The 12,345-nt window shown below is 38.2% G+C and overlaps 1 protein-coding gene across 1 annotated transcript in view; it reads left to right on the forward strand.

Moving 5' to 3' along the window:
• Positions 1 to 11,871, forward strand: part of ndufs4 (NADH:ubiquinone oxidoreductase subunit S4) — a 172,884-nt gene extending 161,013 nt beyond the window's left edge. The window contains exons 3-5 of the mRNA XM_043688445.1: positions 2,856 to 3,028; positions 4,172 to 4,245; positions 11,687 to 11,871. Of these exons, the coding sequence (XP_043544380.1) occupies positions 2,856 to 3,028; positions 4,172 to 4,245; positions 11,687 to 11,790 (351 nt within the window). The 3' untranslated portion in view covers positions 11,791 to 11,871. The remainder of the gene's footprint in view (positions 1 to 2,855; positions 3,029 to 4,171; positions 4,246 to 11,686) is intronic.
• Positions 11,872 to 12,345: the final 474 nt, after the last annotated feature.

Raw genomic sequence — 12,345 nt, forward strand, 5'->3', positions numbered from 1 at the left:
ATCTCTCCACGCTTCAGGCTCTCTGCCTTTATTCCTGATGAAGGGCTTTTGCCCAGAATGTCGATTTTACTGCTCCTCGGATGCTGCCTGAACTGCTGTGCTCTTCCAGCACCACTAATCCTGTACAGGAATATACGGATCCTTGGCCCCTTTATTTCATTGCAGATTTTTCACGAATGGATGTGACTTAAGCAGCCAGTCCTTGAGGCCTGAATGTTGTCTTCTGGAGCCCAGTAACAAATTAAACAATAAGCGATTAAACAATTAGCGATTTCCTCCCAACCCAAAAGCTCTCTCTGGTCAGGTAGTCACAGCATTGTAACCCTATTTGAACAATTGAGTTTTGGGAAGCACTGACTTACTGTCAAATAGTTTTAGTTGCTGAACACCATTAAGCATTTCTTGTAATAAATGAGAATGCTCAGAAAGGCTCATTTTTCTCAGGGATCTCAAAGAACAGACACGTTTGGCAATTATTGGATGATTTTACAGCAATTCTGAAATCTTAGAAGTGGCTTAGAAGACCTTAAAATGGCTTTCAATGATTTATATTTAAAATAAAAATGACGGGCCTACTGAGTCATGAATGTTTTGTTAGATTGGGGCAAATGAAAATGGATCTGATTTGGATGTGCATAGTACTTTCTTGCAAATGGCCAGAAGTGAATTTCAAAAAATCCAATTATTTGTATCCTATAAAAAGAAAACACTGAGTCACCTTGTCCACAGACCATAGTGGCTAAGTCATTAATGGAGTGTATCAGCTACTGTTCACTGACGGGCAGGCAATGATTTCTCATGGGACAAGTATACGCTATTCAACAGAGCTTTAAATTTATTGTCTAATCTAAAACTTATTACTTTAAAAGATTCATGTAATGCAGCTCCATATGTTGAAATTTCCAACTGCAAATGGAATGTGCAATTTAGCAGAAATGTTTATAAATCTTTTTAATCTGCTGACTGAGCTGCTCTTAGCATATAAAGCAAAATTATTAAAAGTGAATGACTGTTATTTGACCAAAGGAAGTGCTGTTTTCTTCACATGTTCTCTACGTATTGAATACCTTCCATGTTGGAATGCAGCCTTGATCCTGAAAAGAATTTGTCAGGGCATTGCCTCTTAATACATGAATAAAACATGAATTTGTCCTTTCCTTTGCCAAAAAAGAACTCAAGGAGAGTTGTTTGCAGTAAGCAAGGATATATTTTCATCTTTAGCATCAGAGTCATACAGCACAGAAACAGACACTTCGGTCCAACCAGTCCATGCCGAACATAATCCCAAACTAAACTAGTCCCACTTGCCTGCTTCTGGGCATATTCCTCCAAACCTTTCCTATTCATGTACTTATCCTAATGTTTTTCAAACATTGTAACTGTACCCACATTCACCACTTCCTCAGAACGTTCATTCCACATGCAAACAATCCTCTTTTTAAAAAAAAAATTGCCCTTTACGTCTTTTTTAAACCTCACTCCCCTGATACAATACTGGGTTAACCACAAACATGAAAATGGAGATGGTACCATGGTCAAACATGGACGGGAAGGTCTTGTCGAATTATACTGTGGTATCTTTTTAATAGTTAAAAGATACTACAGCAACTTCGCTATTGGGTTAAAATATCATAAATATCATATATTAAATATTATATCATGCATCTCCAATATTGTATCAGTGTAAATGGAATCGTATAACAAAACAATATTTGGAATAGAGTACATGACCCAGGTTTATTTTGTTCCAATACCGGAACATCAATTTAGATTAGATTGATTCTATTTGTGGTGATCTGACACACTCATTCTAATGCGTGTTTAGGATTACATAATTGATGCTGCATTGAACTCAGTATAAACATAGCAACAATATAAAAGCAGTTCTAATTTGTAATTATTTTGTGCTCTGGAACTATCTCAGCTGTTGTCTTTCTCAAACAGCTTGCAGATTTCAAAAAGATTTCTTTGCACTTGCAATGGTGAAATGAGGTGATACTTGACAAACAATGCAGGTCATGCTGGTATAACGCACATTTCGTCAACACGAATTGACCATGATGTGTTTGCCGAATTGTATACAATGTTTGAATAATACGAACTTTCTACTGAACGACTATAGCAATCTTCAGCAGTGCAATTTTCTATAATAGTTTCCATAGCGCAATACTCTGTAATGCGAGGTTGCAGAGGTATGCACCTGTCACATTATACGAGAACACAGTGTATTTTTATTGTGACCAAAGATAAGAGAGGTTTTTTTTTTAAATCTCAAGTAAGAGTTCATCAAGTGTGTTGCCACAAAAGGCTGGTTTCATTGTCTCAACTTGAAACCATAAAAAGAATGTATGTGCAAGTATATAAAAATTAAAAATATCACAGAACAGAAAACAAATAAGTTTTAAGAAGCAATAAAATATTATATGTGATGTCCATATTGTTGTTCTTGCAATGTTTGGAGATGACACAGCTGGTGCCAATTAGCTATGTAGAAAACCTCCAAACTATGTCACTGATCCTATAGCTATGAATCGCAAAATCACATTCTCATCTTTCAAATTGGTTAAACATTTATTGCCTGGTATGCAGATGTGTAATGATTTACGAACCAGATTTGCATTTTTGTTGTTTGCCCCTCAATTATAGTAAAACGATCATATTGTTAAATTCATGTGGACCTTTGGAATGAATACATGTTTTGTTGTTATTGGGTAATTTCAAGACAAATATCAAGAGATTTCTGGAATCTTAAGGGAATTAGGAGATAGTGCAAGGAGGTGGATTTGAAGATTTGAAGTCCGAGATCAGCACTGAATTATCTACTGCTATTTCATATAATCTGTTTCTGATGCCAGGATATCAGTCCAGTAACCGGGATTCCAGAGGTCCAAGTAAAAACACGGCGAGTGAGGATTTTTGTTCCGGCGCGGAACGCAATGCAATCTGGTGTGAACAACACAAAGATTTGGAAGCTGGAGTTTGACACCAAGGAACGCTGGGAAAATCCTTTAATGGGTTGGGCATCCACGTGAGTTTTATTTTCATTAAATACGACTTTAATAATGTTTAATTAGGAAGTAGAACTAAACATAAACATACTCTGTAAGCAATTAACTTTCACGTCTTCACATGTGCAGATCTCATTATCATTAGTGTTTTACTGTTAATAGCACTAAACCTTTATATTCACAGGATGTATGCATTACTGACAAGGTCAGCATTTAATGCCTGTCCCTAGTTCCACTTGAGAAGGTAGTGGTGACTTGTCGTCATGATAGCTGAGTGAATTGCTATTTCAATGAGCAGTCAATAGTTAGCTAAATTACTCTTTAGTTACGAGTTAGGAGTACCAGTCAATTTGCACTAGATAGAAATTATGAAATTGTTACAGCATTTCATAGAAGGAGGCCATTCTGCCCATTGCATCTGTACCTCTGGAAAGCATGTTAATTTGCTTCTTCCAGTTACTTTCAATCTGTGCCCTCTTGTTCTCAATCCTTCTGCATATGGGAACAATCACTCCCTATCCACTCTGTCTAGACCCCTCAAGACTTTGAAAGCCTCTGTCACCACTTCCTCTCAACCTTCTCTTTTCCATTTAAAAACTCCCCATGGTATGGTCTTATGGATTAAATTCTTCAAATTGTCCTCATGTCTGAAGTTCCTGATTTTAGCCAGGTTGTTAATGGCGAAAAAAATAAATTATTCTAAAGTGAAGACATAGTACATAATTCTCTTGCTGGAATAGTATTGATGATCTCAAAATTATAATCGTCCATTTGCAGATCATAGAAAATATTTTCAAAATTAGATTTTTAGATGCATAGAAGACTGCATTTATACCCTTGTTAATCTGAGAAGGCTGTGATGGGTTTCTCTCAAAACTGCTGCCTTGCAGTGAGGATGCGATTACATTGTATTTTAGTAGGGAATTTGAATTTTCCCACTGGCAGTAAAGAAAAAGTGACCCAGACTCTCATCATATTGTATGACAAAGAGTGATTGCCCTTCTGACGTTGGTACTTTTCTCCTTCTCGGTGAAAGTGTAGCTGACTGATTTTGTTTAACGTTTTCAACTTTAAACAGACTGAAATGCTGCAATTAGATGTATAGTTAATAGGAACAAAGTTTGATTGTTGTAAAAGACTTATAATTCTTCTTTTCATTACAGAGCTGATCCACTATCAAATATAGATATTAGTTTTACCACCAAGGAGGATGCAATTGCCTTTGTGGAAAAAAATGGTATTTTACTATTTACTAAATCTGGTAATGAGGTTAAAATTGCCCTGGATCACAATTAGACATTTCTGCTGCAACTTTAGTTGTAATGCAATACCATTCTGAATAAAATTAAGGACTTAGAATCAATTGTTACGTAGCAAATATGTATGTGAACTGTGTGGTAATTCTGTATAGTCTTAATATTCAAAGTCTAAAGACAAGAGAAATTGTTGTGAAGTCTTTATTTTAAGCTAGTTTCTGCCAGTGTAAAAATAAACATACATGATAAGTTTGTTTGTTGAATCTTATGTGAACTTGGCTAGCATTAATTTCAACTCTTATCCATTTAAAAAAAAAGCCTAATATTTGTGCAATTCGCAATTGTCTAAAAATTCCAACTAGTATTATATTAATGGTGTTGCCATAGTAGAAGTGATTACTTTTAGATAATATAACAGACACATTTTATGAACAACTGTTTTTAAAAAATAATTCAAGCTTCTGTTAGGGTGTAACAGACCTTTCATTCATCAACATGATTGCATGGTAGAGCAGACTTGATGGGCCAAATGGACTAATTCTACTCCTATATCTTTGGATCATATTCCAAAGACCATGAAAGTTGCTATATATCGTTTAAAAAAGTAAAGAATAAATCTATAGATTATTTCAAGTATCTCATGAACTACACCATGTACTATACCATGCTTCTAGAGAGAAATATTATCTATTTGCTCACCATCATTCACAACTAGATGTGGCAAGACTACAGGGCTTTAATCTGATCCCTTGTGGCATCACTGCGCTCTGTCTTTCACATGCTAATCCTGCTGTACAGTATCAATGTAGATGTGTATTGTAGCCTCGTAATGTTGGCATTTCATTTTAATAATGCTCAATGCACTTATGTATCCATAATATTCATTGAAGCAGGGTTGATTCCTCTGGCCTGACAGTAATGGTAGTGAGAGATATGCTGGACTATGAGATTTCTTGTTGTAATTGAATGCACTGTGGAAGCCCAGTTTTGAGCTGCTAGATCTGTTCTGGTAAAAAAAAAGCACGCACATGAGGTGAAAGCAGGATTTTGTGCCTAGGAACTGCAGTGGTCACTCCTAGTAGTATGGTCATGGACAGTTAAATCGATAACAGATGGATTGGTGAAAGCAAAGTCAAGGAGATTTTCTCTTTTTGGGCCTCGTACCACTTTTTGCAGGCCTTGCCTGATAGATATGTCCTTCTCTTTAATAGTGAGTAATTGGGAGTGAGAATCATAATATAAGCAAACACTTTAGGAAATTATTTAGTGTAAAGGTTGACAAAACACCAGGGCCGAAAGAAATCTAGTTTTGCACATTTTTATTATAGCACTTGCTTTGATTAACTATGAATTCAATTTTATCTGAAAATTTTGCATAGTTTACTGGACTGTATCATCATGAGAAAATTGTGCCATTCAAGTTTACAGATAATTTACAATCAAAATTATCACTTTTGTATCTCAGAAACAGTTACCATATAAGGCACGTTATTTTCTATGGTATCTGCTTAATTCTTTAAGTATGCATTGCTAATGGCTAGTACATTTTAATGTTATTCCCCATACAAGGGCATAAATACTTACATGGCGTAGTGGTACAATGGTTAGCACTGCTACCTCACAGCTCCTGGGGTTTGGGGACACTACCTGTCTCTGCGTGGTTTTCTTCTACGTGCTCAGGTTTCTTTCCAAAGTCTAAAGATGTACAGGTTAGGTGGATTGGCCAAGCTAAATTACCCATGGTGTCCAGGGTTGTGCAGGCTAGTTGGATTAGCCATGAGAAATGTGGTGTTATGGGGGGTGAAGTGATCTGGGTGAGATGCTCTTCAGAGGATTGGTGTGGACTCGATGGGCGGAATGGTCTACTTCCATACTGTAGGGATTCTAAGTCATGTAAGCCAGAATTTCCTTGATTTTTGTTTCAAGAAGAGGGTTTGCAGTGTAACTGTTGCTAAATTTAAGCCATAAACTAGCTGGAAATTTCAGGCAACGCATTGGTTCTTTGGAAGATAAGAAGAATGTATTCAGGAGAGATTTTTATAGCAACATGTAGATGGTCAACAAGGAATAGTGCTATGCTGGATCTAATTCAAGGAATGAAGCTGGACAGATGTATGAGATGGCAGTGGGAGAGCATTTAATACTTACAAAACACCACATGTTTTAAGTTTGATATGGGAAAGGAAAAAGATGGTGTTCAAAAAAAGGTTTTGGACTGAGGGAAGGCAGATTTTAATAAAATGAAGCAGGATCTGGCCAAAGTAGGCTGGGGACAATTCCTTCTGGGTAATTCTACCGCAGAACAATTGGGGGCATTCAAAGTATAATTGGTGAGAGTGCAGGCTCAACGTGTTGCCTTTAAGGATGAAATCTAGAAACCCAAAGAACCCTGGATATCCAGGAATATTCACGACTAAATAAGGAGGAAAAGACAGACTTTTAACAGATACAAAGGGAGCAAATTGACAGAGGCCCTGGAGGAGTACAGAATGTGCAGAGACGATCCTCAGAAACCAATTAGGAGAGCAAAGAGGAGGCATGAAAAAACATGGTCAGTAAGATTAGAAAGAATGCCAAGATACTTTGTAAACCTATCAAAGGGAAGAAGGTAACCCAGGAAAGAGTAGGGCCCATGAGGGACCGAGGGAGCAATCTGTGTGTAGAGCCGGAGACCTTGGTAGATGTTAAACAAGTACTTTCCAACTGTCTTCACTTTGGAGATGGAGGATGTAGGTAGAGAAGTTAGGAATAGAGACTGAGAGGTTCTTGAGTGGATTGACAGAGCGAGTAAGGTAGAATTGGAAGTTTTGGTAGGCTTAAAAGTGGAGAATTCCCCAAGTCCATTATCCCAGGGATTAGAATATGAGGGAGATGAAGGAGGAAATTACAGAGGCTCTGTCACAAATTTTTTATTCATCTCTGGCCACTGGGACATACCAGAGAACTGGAGGACAGTTAATATGATTCTACTTTTCAAGCACAGCAGTACGTATGAATCGGGTAACTATCTTATATCTATGGTCGAGAAATTATTGGTGAAAGTTCTGAAGGAGTGGATTAATTTCCATTTAGAGAGGCAAGGTTTGATCAGGGATAGTCAGCATATCTTTGTGAGGTCCTGTCTAACAAATTTGATTGAATTTTTTTGAGAAGGTGATTAGGTGTGTAGATGATGGTAGTGCAAGTTAGATACAAATCAGCATAGTGGTAAGTGACAGAAGATGTTGGTAGTAGAGGGTTGTTTGTGAGACTGGAGGACAGTGGCATACCACAAGTATTGGTACTAGGTTCGTTAAGGTTTGTGATACATCTAAATGATATAGAAGAAAATGTTTGAGTAATGACACAAAGGTTGACTAGTGAGGACGAAGGACTTAATTTACAGGAGGATTAGTCAGGCGGGCAGATCAGTGGCAGATGAAAGTTAACCCGGAATTGAGAGTTGCTGCACTTTGGATAAAGTAACAAGAGAAAGGAGCACTCAGTGAATCACAGGACACTAGGAAACTCCAAGAAACAGAAGTATTTAGAAGTGCTTGTCCACAGATCACTGATGGTGACAGGATAGCTTAATTGGGTTGTTAAAAATTTAGACGGGTCACTTGCTTTTATCAGTAATGTCCTAGATTATAAGAGCAGGAAGGTTATGTTGGAACTATTCAAAACTTTGGTTAGGCCACAGTTGGAGTGTTGCATGCAGTTCTGGAGCACTTTAGCTATGAAGTGAAACTGGATAAGCTCAGGCTGTTTCTTTTGTGCAGAGAATGCGAAAAGGGCATCTGATTGAGGTGTCTAGGAATATGAAGGATATGGACGTGGTGAATAGAGAGCAGCTGTTCCCCTTAGTTCAGGCATTCTTCAGCCAAAAATGCCAAGTGGTTGATCCAATTTGGACTTCTCCAGTGGCACTTAGCATCACAAATACCAGACTCGACCAATTCAGTTCACTTAATGTGATATTCAGAAAACAGTTGGAGGCACTGGATACTGCAGAGGCTATGGCTGTGACAATATTCTGTCAATAGTGCTGAAGACTTGTGCTTCAGAACTTGCTGCTTCCCTAGCCAAGCCATTCCGATACAGTTGCAACAGTGGCATCTACCCAACAATGTGGAAAATTACTCAGATATTTCTTGTATACAAAAAGAACAAATCCAACCTGGCCAATTACAGCTATTTCAGTCTACTCTCAATCATCACTAAAGTAATGGAGGGTGTCATCAACAGTGCTACCAAACAGCACCCGTTCAGCAATAACCTGCTTAATGATGCCCAGTTTGGGTTCTGCGAACATTATTCAAACATCATTACAGACTTGGTTCAAACATGGGCACAAGCACTGAATATTAGAAGTGAGGTGACACCAAGGCTACGTTCAACCAACTGTGGCGTCAAGGAGCCCCAGCAAAAGTAGAGTTAGTGGGAATCAGAGCAACTTCTCTGCTGGTTGAAGTCATACCCGGCACATAAGATGGTTTTGGCTGTGGTTGTGGGAAGTCACTCATCCCAGTTCCAGGACATCTCTGCAGGGGTTCCTCACGGTAGTGTCCGAAGCCCAAACATCTTCAGCTGCTTCATCAATGACCACCCACCCCCATCATAAGCTCAGAAGTGGCAATGTTCACGGATGATTGCATAATTCACGACTCCTCAGATACTGAAGCAGCTCATGTTCAAATGCGACATGATCAGGACAATATCCAGACTTGGGCTGACAAGTGGCAAGTAACATTCGTATCACACAAACGCCAGGCAATGACCATGTCCCATAAGAGATTATCTAACCCTTGGCATTCAATTGTGTTACCATCACTGAATCCCCCACTATCAACATCCAACATCCTGAGCATTACCATTAACCAGAAATTCAACTGAACTAACCATATAAATACAGTGGATACAAGTCAGTGGCTGGAAATACTGAGGCAAGTAATTCACCTCCAGATTCACCAAAGCCTGTCCACTGTCTGCAGTGCACAAGTCGGGAGTGTGAGGGAGTGCTCCCATTTGCCTGAATGACTGCAGCTCTAACAACACTCAAGCTTGACACTATCCAGCGCAAAGCTACTCGCTTGATTAGTACCACATCCACAAGCAACCACTCCCTTTACCAACAACCCTCAGTTGCAGCAGTATGTACTATCTACAACTTACACTGCAGAAATTCACCTTAACAGCTCCTTCAAAACCCACGGCCACTTCCATCTAGAATGACGAGGGCTGCAGATACCTGGAAACACAACTACCTGCAGGTGGTTGTGTTTCCAGGTATCTGCAGCCCTCGTCATTCACCTTCCTGACTCACCCTCCATGCCATTCACCTTCCTGACATGGAAATATATTGCTGTTCCTCCATTGCTGGATCAAAATCCTGTAATTCCTTCCCTTAGGACATTGTAGGTCAATTTACAAGGTGTGGACTGCAGCAATTCAAGGAGGCAGCTCATCACCACCTTTATTAACAGCAATGAGGGACAGGCAATAAATTTTGGCCAGCAGTGACACCCATGTCCCACGAGTGAATTTTTAAAAAGGGATCAATCACAAGGGGATATAAATTCAACGTAAAAGTTCAGACATTTAGAGGGAATTTAAAGAAAAAGATTTTCACCCAGAAAGTGGTAGGAATCTGGAAGGTTAGTTAGGGCAGGAAGCCTCACAACATTTAAAAAATACTTATTTAAACACTTAAAATGTCATAACAGTCAAGGCTATGGACCAAGTGCTGAAATGTTGGACTAATGTTGCTTTACAATAGCTTTTTTTTGGTGCAGACTTGATGGGTTGAAGGGTCTCTTCGGTCCCCTATGATTCTAAGTTTCAAAGTGTTCCTTAGAATATGTTAAAAATGGCTGTCAGAGTACAAAGTTGTTTGGGTGATGCTTTTTGCTAAAATAAAATTAACAATTTTGGAAAGGCAAATCAGGGCAAGACTTAGACACTTAATGGCAAAGTCCTGGGGAATGTTGCTGAACAAAGATACCTTGGAGTGCAGGTTCATAGTTCCTTGAAAGTGCAGTCACAGAGAGATAGGATAGTGAAGAAGTGTTTGGTATACTTGCCTTTATTGGTCAGAGTATTGACTATTGGAGTTGGGAGGCCATGTTGTGACTGTACAGGACATTGGTTAGGCCACTTTTGGAATATTATGTGCAATTCTGGTCTCCCTGCTGTAGGAAGGATGTTGTGAAACTTGAAAGGATTCAGAAAAGATTTATAAGGATGTTGCTGGGGTTGGAGGGTTTGAGCTATAGGGAGAGGCTGAGTACGCTGGGGCTGTTCTCCCTGGAACATTGGAGGCTGTGGGCTGACCTGAGAAGGGAAAGAAGGGACCTGAGGGGCAACTTTTTTACACAGAGTGGTACGTGTATGGAATGAGCTGCTAGAGGGAATGGTGGAGGCTTGTACAATTACAACATTTAAAAGGTATCTGGATAGGTATATGAATAGGAAGGGTTTAGAGGAAAATGGGCTGGGTGCTGGCAAATGGGACGAGATTAGGTTAGGATATCTGGTCGGCACGGGCAAATTGGACTGATGAATCTGTTTCCGTGCTGTACATCTCTATGACTCTATCAGAGTAATTGTACTATGATAGGAAGGAGGCTTGGCTTTTGAAGGACAAAGGATTTTGGGTATATGTCTTAGAATATTAAAAATGGGTATTTTTGACTGCCAAGCTTTATTTTAATAAAAATCTCATGAGTTTCATTTAAAATAAAGTGTAGTGTTCAGTTCCACAAATTCCAAAGGTTATTGAGACTTTACAGGATTAGCCAAAATGTTTCCAAGTATGAAGTAACATAAATATGAAAAACATCTTGAAAACAATTAGCCTTTTTCTTTGAACTGTGCATTTTGAGTTAAAATGACAGATGTGTTAAACTATGAAGAAATGGTTCAGAGTAAATCGAAGCAGGTTGGAGGGAATAATACAAGTTAATATATAAACCTTAGAATAGAGGTTCAGAGAAACTACTGAGAATTGAGAATATTTAATGTCTGCTTTCAGGAAGTCAGTAAAAGGTTTAATGGTAAATATTAGTTTGGAAAAGTGGACGTAGGAAAAGAGGATGTTGAGAAATGAAATATCTATGTCTTCTACTTTCTATGTTTAAACTTTGGTATCTGTTTGTGTAGTGCACAGGTGGATGATGGATAATGCACCTTTTTGCTGCAGACATTAAATGTTTAGTCACTGATATATAAATGCTACCTGAAATGTCAGTCTACAATCCTATATTAATCAAATTGGTGATATCATAAATTTCAGCTTATTTACAAATTTACAGTTTAATTGAGAAGTTTAGTTTAAAATTGGCCTGCACTATTGTGGACTACATCATTAAATGATCAAATAAAGTTGGAAACATCATGTTAAAGAATGCTTAAGGAACAAAACATTTCTTTTTTTTGTCACAGGTTGGAATTATGAAGTAGAGGAAAAGAAAGTAAAGGTGCCCAGACCAAAGTCATACGGTGCAAACTTTTCTTGGAACAAAAGAACCAGAGTATCAACGAAATAAATGTCATCACAGTTACCCATTTGACAAATAATAAAATCAACTGTTAATCTTAACATCTGAATAAATGTGACTGCTAAACGATGATGTTTGTTTTTTTTTCATAAAATTTATGTTTTCCATAAATGGCAGTTTTCTCTCATTTCTATTCTTGGCTTTCAGTAAGATGCAGATTTCTTTAATGGATGTGATCATACTCATTGAGTAAACATGCATTGTCCCAATTTAGAAATTCTCCAACTCCTCATATTGACCTGTATCTGATAGGTTAAAGAGATAACTAGCAAAGGAGCTTGGTCATTGTAAGCAAGAAGTACTCGGTAGTACGATCATCATAATGTGATTCACAACGTTGAAGTTGCAGAAAAAAGGACTGAGCATTGTTGTTTCAGATCATGGGTTTTTCTTCAGAGAGAGGAAGATACTCATAGTTTTGGGGTAGGATGGATGTCAAATAATTCTGGTGACGTGTGCAAGTGCAATGTGTCTTTTTTTTAATTCGGAGCTATTTGATACTGTATGATTTTTGATTTAGTGTAAGAATGAGGTAGAAGAGCA

Source organism: Chiloscyllium plagiosum, chromosome 1, assembly GCF_004010195.1.
Source record: "Chiloscyllium plagiosum isolate BGI_BamShark_2017 chromosome 1, ASM401019v2, whole genome shotgun sequence".
Taxonomy (NCBI): Eukaryota; Metazoa; Chordata; class Chondrichthyes; order Orectolobiformes; family Hemiscylliidae; genus Chiloscyllium; species Chiloscyllium plagiosum.